The 24,912-nt window shown below is 43.8% G+C and overlaps 1 protein-coding gene across 1 annotated transcript in view; it reads right to left on the bottom strand.

The window, feature by feature from the left end:
- INSC (INSC spindle orientation adaptor protein) overlaps positions 1–24,912 on the bottom strand; it is a 1,419,009-nt gene that overhangs the window by 612,025 nt on the left and 782,072 nt on the right. The window contains exon 5 of the mRNA XM_078681025.1: positions 12,163–12,215. Within this exon, the coding sequence (XP_078537151.1) occupies positions 12,163–12,215 (53 nt within the window). The remainder of the gene's footprint in view (positions 1–12,162; positions 12,216–24,912) is intronic.

The raw sequence follows: 24,912 nt of genomic DNA, 5'->3' as shown, positions 1-24,912 counted from the left end.
CCCAACGGCGCTCCTCCTGGCAGATATCGACCGAGCCTTTGACTCTCTCAGCTGGGTGTACCTTAGGGCACTACTGTCCCGCCTTAACCTCGGGCCGGTCTTCCTCTCGTACTTGAGCTTGCTCTATACGGACCTGACCGCATCGGTGCGGGTGGCGGGAGCGGCGTCCGAGTCCTTCCCCATCGGACGGGGCACCAGGCAGGGATGCCCTCTCTCCCCCTACCTATTCGCCCTGGCCATGGAACCTCTGGCTGCGTGGGTGAGGATGGATGCGCAACTCCGGGGACTGGAATGGGACATGGGCCCCTCCGACCGTATTGCGCTCTACGCCGACGATGTCATGTTCTTCCTCACGGACCTAAATAGGTCCGGACCCAGGGTCCTGGAGATAATGAAAATCTTCGGGGAGGTTTCAGGATTGCATCTGAATGTGCAGAAGTCCAAGCTGTGGGTACTGGGCAGCGGGGAGAGGCCGGGTGATTGGGCCTTGACACTGCAGAGCGCGGTGGGGGGCCTCAAGTACCTGGGTATCTTTCTTACAGATGTTCCGGATTTGGCATGGGAGCGCAATGTGGTGCCTGTGTGGGACAGGGTGCGATCGGACATAAAAACCTGGTCCAGAATGCCGCTGAACATATATGGCCGGTCGGCGATCTTTAAAATGGTGGCCCTGCCGCGCCTTCTCTACCAGTTGCAGAACCACCCATACCCCATTGCGCCGCAGTGGTTTCGCCAAGTGAACGCCGCTCTAAGTCAGTTCCTTTGGGCTGGGGGAGTGGCGAGAGTGGCTCTCCGCACCTGCTTTCTTTCTACGTACTGCGGGGGCCTGGCCACCTCAGACATTTTATCTTACTATCAGGCGGCGCACCTGCTGGTGCTCAACGACTGGTGGTATGGGGATCGGGGTGACCCGACCTATGCCCTGGAGCGGTACTTGATGGACCCAGACACGATCCACACCATTCTTTATTCGGCGGCTATCAGGAAACGACTCCCCATGGTCACTCAGGTGGTCTTCCGGGTGTGGCGCGCTGCCTTGCGCCGTATGGGATGGTGGAACAGATTGACGAGGGAGACCCCGCTGTGGCAGAACGGCCGTCTCCCGGAGCTGGCGTCCCTACAGGGATTCAGGGGCTGGGATGATATCGGTATCTCCACGCTCGGTAGCGTCATGAGGGGCACCACCCTTAAGTCTTTCCAGATGTTGAGGGAGGAATACGACATGCCCAAAACTCAATTCTTTAAATATTTGCAACTACGTCATGCACTATCTCCCTCTCTGGTGGGCTTGGAATCTCTGCCCGAGTTTAGCCCCCTGGAGGCCAAAGTGTTCATGGGGGAACTGGAGGAGAAAAAGATCTCCAATATATACCAAACTCTGGTCACGCACTGTTCCTCCTCTCTTGATGGATTGCGTACTGCATGGGAGAGAGATCTTGGTGCGTTCGAAGAAGAGGACTGGAGAGAGGCCCTGGAGGCCCCTAAGGGGGCGGCCATTGCGATGCGCCTCCGCTTTATTCAGTTTAAATACTTGCATAGGGCCTACTTTACCAGAGAGCGGTTGTGGAAAGCAGGTTTGATTGCCTCCCCCGAATGCTTGAGATGTGGCCGGGCGGTTGGAACGTTTGTCCATACTGTGTGGTCATGTGCGAACTTGACCAGGTACTGGGTGGGGGTCTGGGACTGTTTGGCTGAGGTTCTGGGCTGGGACCTTCCCCGATCACCGCAACTTGGCTTGCTTCATGTTATGGAACAGGTGGGAGGCAACGTATACAAGCGTCACTTACTGGTCCTAGGCCTTACTGTAGCCAAGCGAGACATAGCCAGGGCCTGGAAGGACCCCAGGGCCCCTTTGTTGGAGGTTTGGAGGCGGGGATTGGACTTTTGCATGGGACTTGAGCGCCCGATCTTTGAGGCCAGGGGATGCCCCCAGAAGCATTTTAAGATATGGAAGAGATGGGCGGACTACAGGGGACTGTGGCTGGAACCACCGATGGCCCAGGACACTGGGGAGGACCTTTAACTACTGTACCCTGGGTGGCAGGGAGTGCGCGCACAGGATGTTATTATACTCTATGCCGTGGGATTAGCAGACACTGGGTGGGGGGCGGGGTTGGGTCAAGGGAGTTAGGGAGTTGGGGGTTGGGGGGTTGGGTGTCTAATGCAATACTGCTTGTACTGAATGCATACCCTTTTTTCTATATGCTTATGCTCATTGGTCCTGCGTTGTATTTGCGTTGTGATGCGGGACGATGTCCTTATGCTCTGTGCTATGTCAGTACTTGAAAATAAAATCTTGTTCTGAAAAAAAAGTCCATATTTCATAAAAATCTTATGTCAGGCGAACTATAACAGCTCCACAGGGCATACATAAAAACATGATTTAATCACAAAATCATATAAAAGTAGGTATTAATCAGTCATATTTACAGAAGCACTTTTATAGAGTTTGGACCTTCTCCACCAAGCATACAGCAAAAATATCGATATTGGAAATACGAGTCACCATGTTGTATCAGATCTAAAGATGCATAGAGCTTCACTAGGAGATCTGAATGACAGTAGGCAGCATGCTGGAATTATCCAGGTTTTCCTATAATCAGCATGAGTGGGACAATAAAAGAGAAAATGATCAATGGTCTCAAAACTGGTGTGACACATGGGGCACAGAGGTGTTACAACTGCATTCCCCCATGTGCTACTTCTGTGATTCAAAGGTAAAGTCTCAAGTCTAAATTGAATGTACAAAGCTTTTGCCTGTGGGGGTTATCATCCATTAATATTTCGAAACCAAAGACTCCTTTAAAAAATTTTAAAAAACTAGTGATTAAGGTGCCATGTGCAATACCTTCTGTATTTTGGTGGTCCATTTATTCCCAAAACCTTTTTTTAAGGAGAGGAATCATTGACTTTGTAATGGAGCTCGGGGCCTCCAAAATGTACTCCAACCCCAGTGCCAGAAGCCAGTCCTTGATTTTATTTAACCATTTTAGACGCCCTAATTGTTTTTGCAAAACAATTAGTTCTTCCAGGGCCTCCTCCAGCGGGACCTGTGTTTTACTGGTCCAAATTCTAATCCAAAACAGGAGTGCCCTGAGGATAGCAAAATGGTCTATGGGTGTTAGGCCAAGATTAAGTCTTAGTGGCAATAAGGGGTGCTCACAGGTAGGTTCAGGATCGCCCTGATGAATTTGTTTTCAGCTAGGGTTAGATCACCTAAATTTTCCAACCCCCAATACTCAGCACCATAAAGGGATGCTCCTAGACCTTTATCCCTATGGAGTTCCAGAATAGGCGACACTGGGCGATAAGGAGATGCCCTGGCCCTCTTGGCTATAGCATTGTTAGCATGCTGGAGGGTCTCAACGCTCTTCTCTATTAGGGGCGTCCAGGGCAACCTATCGCTAATGCGTACACCCAAATAGTCAAAATATTTGACCTGCTCCAGTTGTTGCGAGCCCAGCATGAGTTTGCCCTTATACAATTTATAGGGATTAAAAGTCCTATATTTTGTTTTGGAGCAGTTTATTTCTAACCCTTTCTTCCTGCATACTTTGTCAAATTTGTTTAAAAGATTCTGGATCCCACTAGGTGTCCTTGAGATTAACAGGGTGTCATCAGCAAAGAGTAAACAGGGCACAGAACTGCCTGCTAGTCTTGGGGGGTCACCACCACAATTGTAAAGTTCTTCAATTAGACCATTAATATATAGAGGGTGAAAAGTGTTGGGGCGAGGACGCAACCTTGGTGCACACCTTTCTGTACTAATATGTCTTTTGTCAGGCTGCCTTCAGTGTTCCACCTAACCTTTACATAAGTATTATGATGTAAACAAATAAAAATGTTAAGTAAATAGGCTGGGAAATGCAGTTAGCTCAGAGCAAGCCATAGTTGGTTGCGGTCTATCGAATCAAAGGCTGTTTTTAAATCCACAAATACAACGTACACGTGGTCACCTCTTATGGTCACTTCCTTCCAGATTAATAGAAGAAATCTGAAGACTTGATCAGCGGTACTTGTAGCGGCCCTGAATCCCGCTTGAAGGTCTGACAAGATGTTATTATTCTCGAACCAGTTTTGGGTCCTAGTCAAGATTATTTTAGAGAATTTTTTTCGAGAGACATCTATAAGGCTGATTGGCCTATAGTTGCAGGGCAGCCCCTTATCTCCCTTTTTGTGAATGGGAATAATCTCGGCACCCCTCCAGGTTGCCGGGATTTCGCCACCAGAAAGGATGGCGTTAAAAACTACTTGTAATAGGGGCCCCAAATTAATGGTTTAGTCTTGTACAGGACACCCGGGAGTTTGTCTAGGCCCAGGGCTTTCCCTCTCTGTAGTGCATTTATGGCTATGATGGTTTCCTCTACGGTGATGATTGACTCCTCAGTTAAAACTGTGTTTGATAGTCTGAGTTGGAAGCCCAGATCAATGGTAGCACCCTGTCCTGCATATAACTATTTAAAGTACTCCTCCCACATGTGGGGCTGAATATGAAAATCAGTTTCTATTTTTGGGTTTGGGGATCCTTTGGCAAGAAGATGCCAAAACAGCTGGCTATTCTTTAGCTTTGCTGCCTCGACAAGCTTGGCCCAGTGTTCTGCCTCCCATTTTTTTTTGGCCTTGGCTTGGGCCAATTTATATAGCTTTCTGCATTTCTTTACATCTAGGGGAAGCTTCGATTTAACTGCCATGATTAAGTCAGCTTTGGCTTTGCCACATGCCATGTTATACCAAGGGGCTATGTTCTGTTTTGGATGTTGGCCCTTATGTAATTTGCAGAAGACTGGTCCAATTACGGCAGTCAAGTGAAGGAATAAGGCCAGAGTGTCATTTATGCTGGTAGCAGTGGTATTCAAATCAACAAGAGTCTGCTCCACCGCGGAGTATATTTTGGAAAGGGCAGTTGGATCATCCGTTATTGTTGGCCATTTGACTCTTTTGTTATTATTGCTAGTAATAACCGGACCACTCTTGGTTCCGGAGTTACCATACAGTAGAGCTGAGCCCGTAAGTGTAAGGGCCAGGGCATTATGATTGCTATCTTCCCGTATTAATATGGCCATATCTTTTACACTAGACCAAAGTTCAATATCAACCAGGATGTAATCGATCTTGGTTTTGGTTGCCCCCTCTTAAACGTGTGACATGCTTCTCTATCAGAGTCAGTCCTGCTGTTGCAAGCACGTTCCCCATGGGAGATGGTAAAAGATAAAACCTGTTGCCCTACCCTAGTATGTTTCTTAATTGGGGGTAGTGCTTAATTTGAGCAGGTGCCATCAGGTGCTCAGCACATGCACTTCTTTCACAGGGCCGGGGCTACAATTTCTGAACCTGCAGGTGGTGGTCTCAATATTAATTATTCAATTAAAAATAAAAAGAATAACATACATTGTATGGTGACTGGCTGGTAAATGTTCATAGGCAGGCTGGCATATGCCTGTCCCGGCAGGCATGGTTGTGTATCACCACGTTAGTGATGATGTCATCATGCTGATCACAAATCCAAGAAGTCATCGACAAACTATGGCTTGCATTCTATTCCCCTAGTCTGCTGCACCCTGCCACTGCCTGAGCCTAAACCTCCCATTGGATAATTATAGCTGGGGGCTGGCTCATGACGGAGTAGAGGCAAGGAAGCTGCAAGAGCACATTTGGAACTTGGGAGTGAGGGCTCTTGAGGAAGAATAAATTAAAGTAAGTGTGGACTTTCCATTTGTTGCGTAGCCAGAGTAGCATATCCGGCAGCCCTGCATTGCTGCTATCCTCTATATGTTCGATGCGGTTGTGGCCCAACACAACTTTTGTGCGCCATGGCTTCACCAGTAGAATCTGTGCGCTGCACCCCAGCATGGTAATTGCTGTGCATGAGTGAGTCCAGTAGGCACCACAGCCATACTTACCGGCATTGGCAGCATTACTGCTGGGGACAATGCCTGTGCTGTAGAAGGCAGGATCACAGCAAGCTGAGCAGTGGATGCTGATGCTGTCGCCATCCCTGGACCTACTAACTACAGGAAGCACTAGCAGTGACATGACCTACTGTGCTCAAGCAGCCGCCTGTTCCGCAATAAACCCAGTCATACCACACTGATTAATATATGCAAAAAGCATTTGTATTTGGTGTACATTTTGTTTTTGCACTCTGTGTAGGTATGAAAGTAAAACACTTCATCTTCCGCTTCGTTAGGAATGACAACAGGAAAACGCAGAGTTCAAAATAGCAGGAACATGTACAGGCTGACGACAGGGGTCACAGGAAGCAGCAGTATTAGAGATGAGAGACAGCAAGAGTAAAAGGAGAAGAAACAACAAGAGAGGAGAGAGATAAAACGGAGCAAAGTAGAAGAAAAGGTGGAGGCCAAATCAGATGCAAAGAGAAAGCAGCCATGATGTGAAGAAGAGAGCATTAAGATGAGAGAAGATGGAATGAAAGGATGTGGAGGACTGGATAGAGGAAAAAAAGCAGACAAATGATAAAATGGAGACACAGCTAATCACTGCTAGTAAGTGATATTAAAGAACCCAGATTGAGGGGAGAGAGAGTAGAGCACGGATACAAGTGAAGATAAAAAAGGACAGGGCTAAAATGAATAGAGGGCAAATCAGAAATACAGGGTGTGACAAAGGTGATAGAAAACAATTAGAGAGGTGAGAGGATAGACTCTTCGAGCAAAGACTTAGGGGACAGATTACAGATCAAGGTTAGAAGATAGAGACTGAGGCAGTGAGAGTGGCTCACCAGAGGAAGACGTGAGCGGCGGCCTCCTTGGCAACATTTTTAGCACCTGCACTTCTTTTTTTTTTACAAATTAAGCACTGATTGGGGGTATCTGGAGCTTGGCGATCCCTTTAGCTTTGTCACCCTCTAGTATTAGATCTTGTACATAGTCTACAGGTTCGAAAGTTGTTTTAAAATCACCTGCAACTATGAGTCCGTGATTCCCTTTGGCAGTCTCAAGGTAATTAGTTGGTGTTGTAAGTGTACCAGATGGTTTATAAGGAGTCTTAAAACGATTATAGATATTACATAACCTAACTTGAGTGTTCTCTTTAGAAAAGGAGAGTTCTATCCCAAGTATTTCATCAGAGCCGAGGTTGAGAGCCGTGATTTTACAGGTTAAGGTATTTTTGACCCAGATTAAAAGGCCACCAGCTGGATGACCAACATTGGACTGCTTTGCTTCAATGCTGAGTGATGTGAAACCTTCCCTATGAACACATTCAACCGCCCATGTTTCCTTTAATAGGCACAAGTGACAGTCGTCCACTAGCTTACACCAAACAGGGTCAGGCATCTTAGACCTTATGCCTGCCACATTCCAGGATAGAAGTTTAATTTCCTGGAGTTCAATTGGTGATTCCTGAGAGAGGCCAGTGTTAATAGATACACCATTGACCTTAGTTTGTTGGTGAGGATAGCTATTCGCATCGGCTTGGTTACATGGGATGAAATTAATGTTGGGGATCACTGGGGAGTCATCCGGCTGTAAGATGGAAATTTCCTCAGTAACACTTTTTAGGAGAGGAGGAACTACAGGTAGTCAATCTTGGGAGTCTAAGCCACTTAAAGTTTGGAATTTATTTCCAGCTTCCAAGGGTGTGCCTTCCAAATGCGTAGAGTGTGGCCTACGTAATGGCCCATTGGCCGGTGGATTCCCCACTCTGTTATCTAGGTGCCTATAAAAGTAACCAAGCGGTAGGATGTCGATCCCCTGCGACAACCTCTGATTAGCTAGAAAAAAGTCCCCACTAAGCAACTGACTACCTAAGGTTGGAGATTTACAATTGATCACAATACAATCACCAGTGTGGGATTTTGATAGGGGCCCACCCAGCTTACCTGCCTAAGAAATAGGATCTCATGATGATATCTGTTTGTAAAGCTTGTATTTTTTAGCAACCAGTAACACACTTTATTTGTTAACTGTGTCTGGGATTCATATTGGTTTTCATGCAGCGGGGGAACATTAGTGAGGATTGCCACATAAGGGTAACACTAGTGGGAGGTGGAGAATCACCCTATCATCTTGGCTAGCTAGTTTAGCTAATTCATTTATATGCTGTGGCTTAGGTGAGGTTCGTGGTTGCTTAGAACCTACCTGAGTCCCATTGGTGGATGCAGGGAGTGGACTGGACCTAATCTTACTGCGGGGGTGAACATGCTGAGCCACAGTGCCTATGGCTCGAGGAACCCAGTTGTTTTTGTTGTACCACTCTGTCAGTATTTTTGGGGTAGATATTGACAGCTGGACAAGATTATGAATTGACACACATAGAAAGATTTCCCTCTTCAGGACTAGTGTTCCCCCCATAGGTGACGCCCCTGCCCCGCTCTTTCCCTCTCAATCCAACCCCTGTTGTCAGATCAGTGAGCAAAGTGTGCATTAGAGTCACTGTGGATTCTAGTTTATCCAGTCTTTCCAGGATAGGCAAAAAGTTCTTTAAAATTATTTCCTCAACGAGGGATGCAAAAGCTGCCATGGTTTGTGGGGCTTAACCTCAAAGTGGACCGGCAGCACAGAGTTTGGGCCATCCAGGGTGGAGGGACTTCGTGAAGATTCATCTTGGGATATTGGATTCATTGCCAGAGGTTTTTTCCTGGATCTAGTTCACATATGTCGCATGGGTTCTAAGTGTTTAGTCTTTTTCCTCCTTTTACTTACCAAATCACCTACTGCAGAGTCTTGGGGCGTTTTGTCAAGTATTGGGGCTGGTGCTACACACAGGAGACAACAGCAGGTGAGCTTGTGCGGTTGATGCCTCCTAAGCAGTGCATCTCTTCCTTAACACTGTAACCATTTTAGAAGGGGTCTAATGCTATTTAAAGTACAAGTCCAAAGTCGCTTTGTGGCATCCCTGTCGCTGATATCTTGATGCAGAAGAACAATTTTACGTTTCAAGCAGTCTCTCGTGTAGCTTCTCAGATGCCATCTTTGAAATAACTTCTATTTGTGTAATAGTGCATTCCGCTCAAAGAGAAGGTAAGTAATTCACTTTCTTTCTATTACAGGCGGGTAGTTCCAAAGACATTTAACCAAACTACATTGCCTTTACAGTCTAGCAGAAGGCTCAGACCAGTTTGCTGAGGTTACATCGATTCCTTTGTGTTACTGCCCTAACACCGATTTGGAGCTTGTTATATCCTAATTCATTTTTTGGAGGCTACTTAAAATCTACCAAAGGACAGATTTGAACTAATTTGCTTCACATTTCTTTTATAGCATTATCCTTTTGTTATGTTTTGGTTTATAAATCTATTCTGTGTGTGTAGCTGTGTTAAAAATCTCTGTGTGGCACATCCCTTATTTGAAATACATTTTCACACCACCTCATAATGTTCATATTATTCCAGATTTTAAAACTTTTACCGCCATCTCGGTTTTGTCAATCTTTTACCTTAAGGTGTTTTGAATTTTTTTTTTAGCACTGAATCGTCTGTTCTGCTGAATTGCTAACCATCAGTGAAATAAGCTCCCTTAGCTAGGTGTTGCTCTGCTCGAAGTGAAAAAAGCAATATCAAATTTGAGGATTCAGCAACAAGCCCATAATAGCCTTGGCTGCCACCTCTTAAACCTTGCCATAGTCGTTAAACTTACATTCTTTACATATAGAACAGTGCCATTCTCCACACAAATTCCAATTGCATGCATGTGGTATTTCTTTAGCACGAACCTTGGCAAATAGAGGAGGAGAACTGTACAGGGTTAAAGTCAAGCATAAAGTCAGCAAGCATTGTGATGTAGTGTTCTTTAAATCGGCACGTCTTAAATTATTTCCTAAAATGGAGCTGTACTGGGGCTGTCCAAGATGGATGCGGATGTTTAGATCCTGCGTACAAGCATGGAAAATACTTGTTGCCTTGTTTTTATTTGTATTCCTTTCTGTGGTTTAGATTTCTAGTTTCTCTGGAGTCAGACTGTCCGACTCATTTTAATAATGCGATCCTTAGAAAACTGTGTGTGGCACTGCAAATGGAACTATGATTGTGTTGTAGACACAGACCAGAAGCTTCCAGCAATGTGTAACAGATTTATGTGAAACTGAAGTCTTGTTTAGCTGAAGTTTGTGTGCCCACTTCTTTAAAATGGACAGATGCCTTGCCTTCAATGTTGTTGAGTCTCCGAGATACCCCTGACAGAACAGGCTTGTCGCTGCATGAAATACTTATGGGGCATGCCCCGAGGTTGTCTGCTGTGCCCTCAAATGCGCTTGTAAATATCACGGATAGCATGATCCTCAACTACTGCAAAGAACTGGCTGATGCAGTATCTTCTGTCTCTCACCAGGTTGGAGCTGCTACTGCTCTTCTACATCAGCGGCAATGCCATGACCTTAGTCCTGGTGACTGGATTCTGGTAAAGAAGCACATTTGGAAGTTGTTTTTGGAGCAGAGGTGGAAAGGACCCTAGCAGCTCATCCTGATTTACGGCACTGCTGTGAATTGTGGAAGACTGCCTATCTGGTACATACCTCTCGCACCCAGAGTGAGGTGCTCGCTCAAAGAGATGGTGACCTCTGAAGCAAGTTTGCAACCTCCTATGCCGGTCTGTCTGAAAAGACAGAAGGAGGAGTACCATGCACCGGAGTGCCGCAACCCACCAATGTCCCAAAAGTCTCACAAAGTGATGTAGAAGCACCCCTTGAGCAGAAAGAGATGAGTCCAGAGTGCAGGAATGCCACAGGGCAGCCGCAGATGAAGGAAAAAGTGAAAGCAGTGGGAGAGCAATAGAGAGACAAAAAGTGGCCATGTATCTGAGAGAGACTGAGATCTAGTCTATCAACTGAGTGCACACTACAGACCATCATCAACGAAACAGTTGAGTGGTTAGAGTGATCCTGAAGGAGAGCAACAGCCACCCAGAAGATCAAAGAGAGCAAGATTGCATAATCACAGACATTCATCACCTTATTTACACCAACAGTGTGCCCAAAACAGCAATCTCTGACCTCAATGAACTGAGAGAAGAACCAATTGAGGCCCATGATGCACCACAACAGTAATAGTGATTGATTCCTGAAGTTGATCACATTTTGACAGAAGTCTTAAAATATCACCGATGAATTGTGTCTGAAGTGACTTTAAACAAACTTTAAAATATTTTAATAGAAAAAAAATAAACGAAAGAGAAAAAATAAAAACAACATTTTAATAGAGGGTTAAGAAGACTACCTATGGCCAAGACTGCAGTGGAAGGCTATGGTTGTCATTTTAAAAGAAGATGGGCTAGAATTAGGGATGCCTCCTGAAGACTACTTTAAATAAGATGAATGAAGTAACCACAATTAACAACAACGAGTTTGACTCAATTTGCACAAGTAGAACTAATTGCAGAAGATTACGAGTCTGCTTGCTGCTATATTCTACTCAAGCTCTAACTGCAGACAAATATGCATTTCCTTACCAAAACTATATGTAGAATAGTGATTGATGTGATATTAACAGTTGTTATGCTAGCAATAATAACCCTTTTAGTTGGCATAAGTATTTCTCCTGATATAGGTACCCTTTAGTCTTTCTTTATACATACATTAATTGCCCATTCTCTAGATCACATACAACTTAAGGCTTTATATGTACATGCTTCAGTGGGAGATTTCACATCAAACATTTATCCTAGATTAAGGCCAGTATACACACATGCCCTAAACGCAAAGAATTTCAATGTTTGCACAAACGTACATGCTTCAGCTGCTCAGGATGTAACCTATCAACATATTCCATTTTGATATGGAATCACTTGTGGAATATTGCTTAGCTTATTTTACAGGCTGAATCATTTTGAGTATTATTTGTCGAATAATTATTTTGTTCTATCAGAAGTTCCCTATGGTAAGAGAATGAGCCTTCACCCACAAACCAAGGAGATGGAGACAGCTTGGTATTTCCTTAGGTCTCCTAGTAGAATAGACTCTGTTAAGGCATATACATGCAATATGAAATGTTCTATGAGTCCACTAGAGAAGAAATGTATTCAGTCTTTAGAGGCAATGCAAGCCGTAAGGCAGATTTACCAAGCCACGCAAGGCCACCTTGAGTAGGCCTGCGTTGCTTAGAAAATCTGGTGTAAGACAAGGGACTCAAGTCGATGCCTTGTGTTACTTTTACCAGGAAGGCATTACATGGGTGGCACGTTTGTGTTCAAATTAGTAAATATGTCTTACCTTCCAGTAATTGTTGTCAGTTCTGCACATTTGTCCATTAGAAGCTTCTCAAACTGCCAAGGAAAAAAAAGTAGTGCTTTTTAGATTTCAACTTGTTTTTAAATTTAGAAACAGTTGTAAACATTACTGACAGTATAGCTTGTGTAACTTGATAATAAGCTGCATCGACAATTTATCAAAATACTAATACACTACACCTAAATGTAACAAGAGTGAGTTTTGTGATGTGGATGAATATGGGGTAACATCGTTAGTTCAAAGAACAAAAAAAATTCTTTATGTAATGTAACAAACTTACTTTTTACACTTTAAGTGTTCCTGCAGACAATTTACAAAGGCCTCTTAGTCCGTAAACCTCTCTTTATGTCCAAAAATGCCTACATTTATGCCTGCGAGGAACTCACAAAAGGTATGCTGGCAGCCATAAATGGGTTTGCTACAGCATATTAGTCCTCCATTAAAACGACGAAATACACAATATTTACTTCTAAGCAAGAGGTTTGTGGTGGATGTAACAAGCAGTAGTTAGCCTTGAACCTTTCTTCCATGCCAAAAACCTGTAGTTTTGTGAACATTTTCCAACTCCGATCAGTCCTTTTCCTATAATTGAAGATTTACTACAGCAAAAGTCTGGAGTAACTCCGCGTGCACTATGGGAAGGGAAAGCAATCACCTCCAAACTTAGATGGGAAGTAGGGAAGGAATTTCTTCATAGGGAAATATTTTTTCCTGTAGAGGAAAAAGTAGGAAAGAAAAAATGTCCATTTAAATATTGTGTACCATTTTACTAGTGCCTGAGTCTATGCTTCTGTGTATTAACACATTGGGGAAATACGAACCACAGGAATATGTCGCATGACATTGTCAGTAGTACGCCAGGAAACCTGCCCCTGGCACAGCCTTCCAGGAGGGGACCCCTGTGAATGTTTGTGGATTTAAAAAAAAGTGTTATATCTGCACGCTGTTCAGATTGGCGATGAAGACTGGTGTGTGTCCACTATAACAAAGATCCCAGAATTGTGGAATTAAATAACCATTTCAGATGACACTTTCTTGTATTTAACGGATCCTCGGTAAAGTTTAAAGGGAGTTTTGGAGATATTGGGTGAATTTGGGTCACACTCTAAAAGTAAATTGACATAAATCTTATAGGTTCCGCGTTTTACGACATGCGATGCTGCACTCCCTGGGACCTATTTACAAGCCCCTTGCGCCACCCTTACGTCACATTTCCCATGTTAAAAATGAGCAAAAGTGGTGCAAGGGACATGTAAATAAGCCCCTGGTGTGCAAAGACTTCCCCTTTAGATGGCAGACTGATAGTTTTAGATACTTGAGGGGACAGATTGATGAACGTCTTGTCGTGTGAAACTGTGTTGAAACCTTATCTGGGATCATGTGATCTATCCCCTTTTGGATCAGACTGCCCCTTTAATCAATGGGCGACTGTGAAACTGTTGACAATAGCCCAAATACTTATGGTGGTCTTGAAGCCAGCGTTCTTCAGAAAGTTAAATGACCGTCTCACAGACATAATTTGGGCAACCAAGAGAAAAAAAATAGCCATAACTAAACTAATAAGGTCTCTAAATGAGGAGAGAATGGTAGTACCTAACATGGAGATGTATTATTGTGCAACTCAGCTATTGTGGCCAATGAAACAGACTGCAACCGCAACAGGAGAGCTTAGAGATTTATGCTAGCTCAGGTGTGCAGGGAGTTTAGGGGGTACTACTAGGAAAAATGAAGGAAATTAAGAGCTATATCAGAGCTGACAAGGTGGATACATTGTTTTGGCGAAAGTATGTCAGTAAAATGAGTGAAGGGTCAATTTACATGCCGAAGATATCCCTATTGTATCCTTCGGGTTTCAAGGATGTGATGCATCTCTATGATAAGATGTCAGAAACTGGGATACACGCAGTGGGTAGCTTATGTCACAGGCAGGTCGATGCCCACCTGGAGAATTTAAGAGATGAAATGTGTAAACCAGTAGGGCAATTTATGGCTTTTGCTGCAGTGGAGCAAGCTGGAAGAAGAGCATGTGGGTCAGGGGATACAGAGCCATGTGTAGCCGAGGTACTCACTGGAATACATACAATAGGAGACTGCAAACACGCTGGGGCCATCCTATCGACAACATTGGCACACACCTTTTGTATCAATATATCGTCAGTAAAGACATGCTGGGAAAAATGCATAGGAAGGTAAGGAAATTTATGGAAGGTGAAAGTATGGGCGCTTTGGGTTACCCAAAAACCAGCACGAGAAACCCTCTAAGAGCGCACAGATAAATTATTCTCCTAAGAGAATTGCCAAAATGTTCCCTGAGTCATCTTACCTCTGCTCCAAAAAACATAGACCCATTTTATCAGATGGTGTGGGGATGGTCACAGATGAAGGTTATTGGCCATCAGTCGTTGGGAGTAGAGGGGAACTTGGGGATAATGCGGTGTTGCAGTGTTCCAAAGCACTACAAGATGTGTGTCAATTTATAGATCTACCATTCGTGCTGGCCAAAAGAAACAGCAATGGGATACAAGGCAGCCATGGCACCTGATTGTGAGATCTGGCTAGAAGACGCACAGAAATGGATGTCAGCAGAATTAAGCCCCGTACTCACTATCAAAGTGTGGGTGCCAGAGGGTGACTCGTTGAGCAGCTTGGAGGGGTTCTTGCTGGCCATCAAAGCGAAATCAGACAACCTCCTGCCATAGTGAGAAGGGATGAACAATGGCACTGGAAGTATCGCTCATCACCAGGGATTAGGGTGGTGGGATAGTCGGGAAGATGTGCAGAAAGGTCTCATGCATAAACCATCTGTATCCCCTTCAATAAACAAGGTGTACAATTAAAATGCTTACCTCTCCATATTTTATAGACGGAAATGCAATTTCTTCATTGGTATTAAATGATGAGTAAAGATTTAGATAGTTCTGCCCTGGGCTGGGGTATATCTGTTTATTATGCACGTTCTGCCCAATGACCAGGGTATTTCTATGTCATTATGATGAATGATTGCGAGTTTAAAATAAGACAAGCAAAACGGAATATTATATTGATATATGGAAATTAAAAACCCCAAAATCAATACAGAGTCATTTAAAAAAAGTAATAAATCTGCAACCCATCTATAGGGCAAAATTAGTACTTTCTTAATAAATTGCCCAGACTATCCGTTTAAAAATGACAAGCTTCTCATGCACTCAATACAACGTGATATGCTGCATGGCTGCTTTTGCATCTCGTGGCCTAAAATTCCCCGGATGGTCACACCGTGGCAAAAGAGGCTTGTTGTGGGAGAATAAACAACATCTCACACCGAATTGCCACCTGCTTACTTCATCTGGTCTAAATGCATTGTGACCCACTGCCAGTTGCCTTCCTAAATGCAGAGAAGGCATTTGTCACGAGTCTATTTCTGCAATGTCGAAGAGAGAATGGCTTTTTGACTATTAAATGGGTATAGGTCCTTTCTACATACAGATCAAACTCTAATTTGGGACTGAAAGCTCCTCTGGCTGCATAGTTTTTAGGTCAGTGCAGCAAAGAAAAGCACATCTGTGTTTGCATTTTAACGCCACAGTTCGGACGTCTGTGTGTTGTAACGTGCATTAAAAGTTATGCTCATCTGATCAGTATTTCAATAGGAAATGTAAGACCCTTTCTTACTTGCATTCAAAAAGATAACATGCTAAAATTTTGTTGAAGTTTATAATACGATACTTTTGCCTAAGCCTATTTAATCGCAATATTGTTAGGGAATGGCCTCGCATGCTACTTCTGAAGTGCACAGATAAATATGAGTAAAAAATCAATGTAACGATTGGATATTTATTTCCTAGATAGCTAGCATGAATTTTGCTAAGCTGCCATTTACGCCCCTAGGGACAATCAGCATTAGCAGACGGCTTCATAGTATTCACGTGGCAGAGCCTCCTGTAACAGAGATAATTGGCAAAATTCACATCTCATCCTTTTAGAAATTAGTTGACCAAAGTCGCCAATGTAAACAGAATGGGCTTTACGCTAATTAGGCCTAAAGCCAGACCACATGCCCAAGTAAATAAAAAAAAAATAGGAAGGGGTCTGGAACTCTCAAGGTACCCGGTCATCATGGAGAATGTTATTGTGTGCCGAGGGCAGGGGTTATTCTTCAATCACGTGAAGAGAAAAAAGGGGAAACATCTAGACAAGTCTTAGGGCCATCAGGTTGCTTAATCGTGGAATATTGTGCCGGTAACGCAGCTGTATGATACAAGCGCTACATCATAATGTAGCAAACCCTAGGAAGGGAAAGTGTAAGACCTTTACCTAGCAAAACAGAGATTTTCTATTTAAATCTACTGCTAAGCATGCTCAGGCATGGGAGATGGGGTACTATGGAACTGGGTGCAGCAATTTCAACGCTGCAGTGATTCCCCATTTGGTAGGAGCTGTTCAGCTGCAGCAGCAAAGTTGAAATAGTATGTTATTATTGCCCTTTGAAATCACCTATACTAGTGGAATTGATAATTTCAGAAGCAAAAATACAGCATAATAATTTCCTAACGAACATGTAATGAGTGCCAAAAATGTCATCGCCTGAATACAACCCTATGTGATAATGAAGAGTCCCAGAGTGGAGAAAGACATTTATTAATACTTGATTTTGTCTATTCCCTTAAAAAGCTCATACTAGGACCTGGGCCTAGAGAGAGGTTACTTTGCAATGCCTGCCCCAGATTCTCAGCTTGACCCTAGCAAAGCTAATTCAATGTTCCCAATGCTGCAGTGTGTAGGAACATCATTGATCAAACCAAGGAGAATTAATACGCCACAAAGATCTCTTAGTAGAGCAATCCCACACAAATGTTAAAGATGTAACAGATTGTATAGTGTTATAAAACTAAACGTTATTAAAAATAATGCATGCCGTTGAATAGCTTTGAATACTGTGAAGTGTGAGGATAAATAAGGGGAAATGTAAATGATAAGACTGTACCACTTACTGAAACTATTTAAAAAGATGATTCAGGCAACAAGATAAGTAAAGGCATTTCTAAAAGGAGGGACATTTCCAATTGCTTGTTTCACCTGCGTTGCTGGCCCAAAGTCAGGATGTATCAATACCAGATGCCCCCCCTCTATCTCACTGAAACAGCTAGAGCTGGCAAACCCTGGAAGATGGCCATGGCTTTTAAACACAGCTGCTTCAATCTAGACATGGTATCATGTGATGCCCCAAAATCCCACAACAACAGGAACTCGGAAGAGTCACTGGCACTGCTTAACCAGTCACCACCACAATGAGGACTCCAACTCTGGGGGTGGGGTTGGGGGGAATCACATAAAGGTAGTGTTATTGATCCATCTTTGGTCACAAAGGTCACAGTAAACGACCTGTTGGGAGTATGGTAATGGCATTAAGAGAATGGTTTCTGGTCAGAACAAGAGAATGATAAACTTTAAAACAGACATATGGTCCAGAGAGAGAGAGAGAGAGAGAGAGAGAGAGAGAGAGAGAGAGATAAAGTACAACCTCGCCCGTATAATCCCTGCGAGACATACCACCACCAATGGGGCACTCCCCCTTGCAGACTGAATAACCAGCCCACTGAGAAGGACCAAACAAACGGACAGAAAATGTCAAATCATCGATTCCCCAAAGACAGTACTCCCCCAAACAAGCAGGCATAGGAGAATATTCAGATTTAGCACTACTGTACAGCATGCCCAACTACATATAAATGGGACATGCCCATACAGACTCCACATACCCTACAAATTAAGCACTGCCAAAGGCCCTTAACACCAGATAGAACACCTGCCAAAACAGAGCTCCCTCAAGACCGTGAAGACAAACAGACAAAAGCACCCTCTAATAAACTAAGCACAATTAAGAAAGCAGGACCTCCTAACTGAGAAATCCCGAGATTTGCCTTCCACAAGAAATAATGGGCTCCACAGAGAGTATCTCCGAGCCCCAGCCTTACAGACAAGTTATGGCCCATAAACTCTACTCCACTGGCACAGCATGACCAACCCCCCCTCCCCCGGACAGGGCATGTAGAGCATCTCTCAGAGACATCTATGCCCTGAGAAATCTTTACACAGAAGGATTACCCACCCCCACACACAAAACACCTTTTTACGGACACAAAACATCCTCAAACTCAACACAGATAGCCTAGAGAATAACACGATTTCCCAACACGAATAACCACCTCCAACTTCACAGAATGACAAAATAAGCACCTCCTCAATGCCCCCATAGATAGCACATATTTCACTGTATAAAGTATTGCTATGAACAGAGTATACTTCACAGACAGCTCATTCCCAGGTCTCAAGTTCTCCCTCTAATGGATCAAGTGCCTGCCTTCCTCGAACAATTCTTTTCACTCCTTCCCAGTATAGAAACCATGCAGTCCCCCATAGACAAAGCAAGGTCCATGCTATCATCTTACAACTGATAGTATCTCTCTACAAAAAAGCATGCCTTATTGAGTGTTAGGATCTCTGTGGATCAAAGGGTACTATATTCCCCAGGATGTTTCACATTTCACTACCTAGGTCTTTTGACTTTTACTCTGATACTCACTCACGGCAAATTCATGATAAATGGACAGAGTGCTAACCACCAGTTTCTGCCTTTTAAGATGAGGCTGCTAATCCCTAGCTAGGTTAAGAGGCTCTGGGCTGGTTACCTATGAACATATGGGTAGACACATGTGTGTGGGCTGCATGTGTGAGACTACAGTGTTGCTCAGCCCTGTACCTGCTGGAGAAGGGAATCTTCAATGATTGGTATTGACCTGACCTAGTCCTCATAACGTGTGTGGGCATTCGTAGCGTAGGACTGTAGTTATGACTGAAGGTGTGTGGTTCTTGCACTGTATTGCACATTACAGGTGAAATCTGCTCTAAAGTACAGGTTTGCACTACTTAGGCCTACATGGTCAGCAAGGTACAAAAACATAGGGCAACCATGCACCTGAGTTTAGATTTACAGGCTTAAACATCTTAACATACACTCCTCATGATTCTTTAAGAATGGTTATATTTGGGGGGCGTGGCTAAGCGCCCGATCCGAATGGCGGTGCGGCGGTGAGCTCCGTCCGCACCGGGACTGACAGGCGGGCTGCGCTCACCATTCCTCACCATGAGCACAGCGTCAATAGTCGGACAGTGCCAGGCTTCTAGTATGTGATCTTTTGCAGCAGTCTGAAGCCCCTATTCCCGCAGGCTCGCATCTTCGTCCCGGTCGCGGCTCTGCAGCGGCCGCGACCGCCATCTTGTCTGCCACCGCGGAGCTGCGCACAGACACGACCTTCCTTCGCGTCTGCTTTCCAGCACCACGCAGCCTCCTGGTTTCTCCTCATCTTGCCTGCGGTTATGGGAACAACGTGCGAATAGCCTCAGGTGACTCTTCATTGCTTTTTGGCTCCATGAGTGGAACATACTTGGATTTTCACATCTCCTCAGAGCGAGGCGCCATTTTGTAATGCGCTTTTCTCACTGCCACTATTATTGCGCTCTATATTAGGAGCTTCCTTTCTTCTCTGGCCATTTCGATATTTTTACTGCTCCTCGATCCACATTGACTTTTTTTTTTTTTTTTTTTTTTTTGGCTTCCTGCTTTTCTTTTTGGATGCTTTTTGCCTCTACTACCCATTTTTTGCTTGTTCAGACTCTGTGCGTCTTCTGTAATCCTCTCAACGCACATTTGCATGGCGAATAATAACGGGAAGACCCCCAAACGCAACTATATCAAAAATTCCAAACTGTTTTCAGCGTTAGCTCATTTAGAAGCTTCCACATCCATCAACGCCTGTGATTCGATGTCTACGATGGATCCTTCTCCACAGACCTCCTCTAAAACCACTCCAAAGCGATTAAAGAAAAAACCCCCTTCTCCCACGACACCCTCCTCAGCCATCTCCATGGAGCTTTTACTTGAGGAGATTAGAGCATTGCGCCCATACATGGAAGAGACTAATGCCAAGTTGCAAACGCTCACTGACAACTGGTCTCAGATGGATGCCAGGGTCTCCACTGTGGAAAAGTCTGTCTCCACTCTTCGAGAGTCAGCCATCAAAATTCCCCACATGGATGCGCAGCTGTCCTCTCTCCAGAAGCAGGTGGAGGACCTTGAAAATAGAAATAGACGCAATAATCTCCGTCTTTACGGCCTGAAAGAAGGTTGCGAGGGGAGTGATCCTATCACTTTCTTCCAGTCCTTCTTGCCCAAGCTTCTGCATCTACCCGAAGACACCACGCTCAACATCCAGCGTGCCCATAGGCTTGGCCGACTTCCCTCTTCTACTTCTCCAACTGCGAAGCTCAGAGGAGTCATAATGTATTTTCTGGAATACACAGATCTTTTGAAGGTACTCTTGGCTGCTAAAGCTTCTCCACGCTTAACTTGGTCTGACTCCACCCTTTTCTTCGCCCAAGATTACGCCAAAGCCACAGCAAGTCGACGTAAAGCCTTCCTGGACATGAGAGCAGAACTTCGATCTATTGGAGCAAGATATGGCCTATTCCATCCCTGTTTATTCAAGGTTACCTACAACAACAAGACCACGACCTATGAAGATCCGGTGCGCCTTCGCAGTTTCCTCAACTCCTGTGGTCCTGGTAACATGGAATTCTCCAGCTCTGGTTCTTCATCATCGTTTCCTCCGTGACTTTTTGCATAGTTGTCTTTGGATTTCCTGATGCTCTGCTACCTTTTTTATCCCTGTTTTTCTCGTTATTCTGCTTGTTACTCCTTCACCTGGTTCATGACTGGCCTTTTTTGCCAGAATCCCTGTTTTGATGTTTCTTGCATTTTATGATACATCTGTCTTCTTTTCATTGTTTTCTTTGTGATATTTCTTCTCATTTAACTATGCTGTTCTCCTTCTTTTTGCAGTTCCCTATTTTAGCGCCCCGTCATGTCTCCCTGGTTGGACGTTTCGTTGCCCCGTTTCCCGCCTTCGTTGGTTGGCCTTACCCCCCTCGTCTCGTCTCCGTTTTCATCCCTTCCGTCCTCCTTCCAGATTTTGTACCCTCATTTCTTCACCCTCGTAAGTATCTGGTCATTCTTCTTTTTTAGTTATTAGTCTCCTCATCATTGTTAGTCGGTTTTGTCTCCCTAAACCTGTTCTTTACATGCTCCTTTTTCATGCTTTCTCCCTTTTTTTATTCTTTTGGTCATTTTTGTATCTCTCTTCTAGTCATTTTTACATTGAACTTTCTATTTACTTCCCTTTGATTCCTTTCTCTAGTGACCTCTTTTCCTTGTGGTTCGCTTTTCTCTCTCTTTCCTTCTCACAACTCCATTATCTTACCGTCCCGCTCTTTTTTTTCCTCTTTTTTCTCAGATTTCCCGTTATGGCTTTTCTTGTTGCTCTCTTTCTCTGGCTCTTTTCCTTTTCTTTCTTTTCACTCCATCAGTTTTTTCCACTTTTCCCACAGCCTATGTTCTCCTCTGCAGTCTTCTCTTGTATTATTTATACTACATTCTCATATGGGCTCTCGTGTCTTCCAACATCTTCTTCTCATTTTCTCTCCGTTTTCCTTCCTTTCTTATTCTCCTTTTTCTCATCTCTCTTCTTTTATGAGGTTCTCTTAAGTTCCTTCTTTTCATTTCCACTTGCTAATTATTCTTGATGTCAGTACGCATTGTTTCCTGGAACGTTAAAGGTTTACATTCGCCCATTAAGAGGCAAAAAATCCTTTCCCATCTAGCTAAATTGAATACTGATATCGCCTTCCTGCAAGAAACCCATTTATCTGATATTGAGGCTGCTAAACTTCAAAGGGGTTGGGTTGGAAAGGTTTTCTCAGCTCCTGGTGATGGCAAAAGAAATGGGGTTGCTTTGTTACTCCGTAAGTCTTTTTCCCATTCTGTGATGCATTTCGAGTCTGACCCTGATGGTAGATGGTTAATTGTCAAATTGTCCTCAAAAGGTGTACCTATTTCCCTACTTAATGTTTATGCCCCCACAGGTGGGAACCCTATTTTTTGGAATGCATTTGCCTCTCGTATTACTGAATGTATTGATGACAATTTTATTTTAGCAGGTGATTGCAACATGCCATTGGATCCCTTTTTGGATAGGCACTCCAAATCTTTTTTTACTCCTAACAAGTCCCATAAGCTATTCACACACGCCATCTCTCAACATAACCTAGTCGACGCATGGCGCATTTGTAACCCAACCAGTAAAGAATTCACATTTTATTCCCCGGTTCACCACTCCCAATCACGTATTGACTATATTTTTCTTTCTCACCATGTCTCCCAATCCCTCACCCATGCTGAAATTGGTCCCATTGTTTTTTCTGATCATGCCCCAGTTCTGATTCAGATTGATATTTTACCCAAATCCACCGGTCCTAAAAGATGGCGTTTCAATAACACCCTCCTTCTAGATCCCAAATTTTCTGCCTCCTTTATTAAGTTCACTACCGAATTTTTTGCCATCAATGATAACCCCTCCTTGGCTACTCATACTATTTGGGACGCTTACAAAGCGGCGGCCAGAGATTTTATCATCAGACATGTTGCCGCTAAGCGCAAGCTTGCGCGTCAACGCACCACCGACCTGCTATCTCAGATCAAAGCTCTAGAACATTCCTTTTATACCTCACACACCCAGAACAGTTTAACAGCCCTTGTGAATGCAAATATGAATTATAACAAACAGTCTACTGAAGATGCATCGTTGTACTTATTAAAATCCAGTTCGAAATTTTATGGGGGGAAAAATAAGGCGGGGAAAGTTCTTGCAAATTATCTGAAAGTTAAACAAAACAAATTGAATATTGAGTCTGTTTTCGATGTTAATGCTGTTTTGCAACATAAAGATACTGCTATTTTGGAGGAATTTTCTCGTTTCTATTCTACACTTTATTCTTCTGAAACTCAACCCTCTGCTCAATCTATTTCCACCTTCTTTACGAGCATTCAACCTCCTCCCAACTTTCCTGTTGACTTGTCCTCCCTTGAAATTCCCCTCACCATTCGAGAATTACATACCGCACTTCACTCTCTTAAGAAAGACAAGGCCCCCGGTCCCGATGGTTTTACTGTCGAATTTTACCAACACTTTGCCAAAATTTTATTACCCAAACTACATCACCTTCTTAATTCCTTCAAAAACAATGGTGCCTCCTCAGGTACCTTCTCAGACGCTTATATATGCATTATACCGAAGGAAGGGAAGGACACCCAACACTGCAAGAATTATAGACCGATATCACTTGTCAACATTGATTATAAATTATATGCCAAGTCTTTAGCTATCAGATTGGATCCCTTTCTCCCAGATCTCCTAGGTCCTGAACAGTCAGGCTTTGTTAAGGGTCGCTTTATCTCAAATAACACCAGACTCCTCTTTAATGTTCTCTCTAAATCGTCACGATTTAATGATTCCTTAGCCGCAATCGCCTTAGACGCCGAGAAGGCATTTGATAGGGTTGAATGGTCTTTTCTTTTCTCCGCATTAAAATGGTTTGGGTTCGGCCCTAACTTTATTTCCCTCATCTCCTTCCTTTATACCAACCCCAGAGCAGCTGTTTGCGCTAATGGCCTGATCTCCTCCTTTTTTAACCTTGGCAGAGGCGTTAGGCAAGGCTGTCCTCTTTCCCCTTTTCTTTTTAACCTTGCCCTAGAACCCTTCCTGTCCAAGCTACGTCAAAATCCGAATATCCACGGTTTTCCTCTTCCTCATTCACAAGTTAAGTTGGCTGCCTACGCAGACGACATTTTACTATTCATTTCGAACCCATCTGTTTCTATCCCAGCTTTCCTTGCCGAAGTCAACGTTTATTCTCATCTCTCCGGTTATAAACTGAACAATGATAAGTGTGAAATTCTTCCCCTCACTAAATTCACCTTTAAGCCGGACTTTGTGACGTCCAACTTTAAATGGAGTCCGACCCACATAAAATATCTCGGTTTGTATATCACCCCCTCTATCCCAGATACTATCTCATTATGCCTTACTAAGTGTACACAGAAACTATCTGACCTTACATCCAGATGGCACCCCCTTTATCTCTCTTGGTGGGGCCGCCTTGACACCATCAAGATGATGCTCACCCCAATTGTCCTCTACACCATTTCCAAAATCCCTGCCAAATTTTTTGCAAAAATCAATACCACTTTATCTTCCTTTTTATGGTCTGGTAAGAAACCGCGCATGTCTTTATCACAATTACGTCTCCCCAAATCGGAGGGCGGGGTTAATTTCCCACATTTCCCTGCTTATCACAAAGCTTTCCTCCTGAAACAAGCTTCTATTTGGCTTAAAGATCCTGTCGAGCCTCTTCCCCTTTGGGCTGAACTTGAACGCCTCTCTCTTTCCCCCTTCTCTTTTGCTGAATATCTTTCCTTCTCTCGTAAACCCCAATTCTTATCTTCTCCCATTCACAAATACACTGCGAAACTACTTTTAGCTTCCGCTCCAGATCCTCCCTCTTCCACTACTGAACTTCTCACCACCACTATATGGCATAATAATAGCATTCTCATCAACTTGAAACCTTTTTACTGGAAAACTTGGAGGCACCGCGGTTTGATCTGGGTTTCCCAACTATTCACGGGGTCTGCCTTTACAACTTTTTCTGATCTTCGCCGTACTTTCTCTCTCCCCTCCTCCTTTATTCATAAATATACCCTACTCAAGAATGCAGTTATGTCTGTATTTGACTCCCTCCCTCACTCTTCTCCAACTACCATCTCTAATACCGCAATTTCTTCTCTACATTCTCAAC

The sequence above is a fragment of the Lissotriton helveticus genome, chromosome 3_1 (assembly GCF_964261635.1).
Source record: "Lissotriton helveticus chromosome 3_1, aLisHel1.1, whole genome shotgun sequence".
NCBI lineage: Eukaryota > Metazoa > Chordata > Amphibia > Caudata > Salamandridae > Lissotriton > Lissotriton helveticus.
Note: the sequence above shows the minus strand (reverse complement) of the source record. Positions and strands in the feature narration are given on the sequence as shown.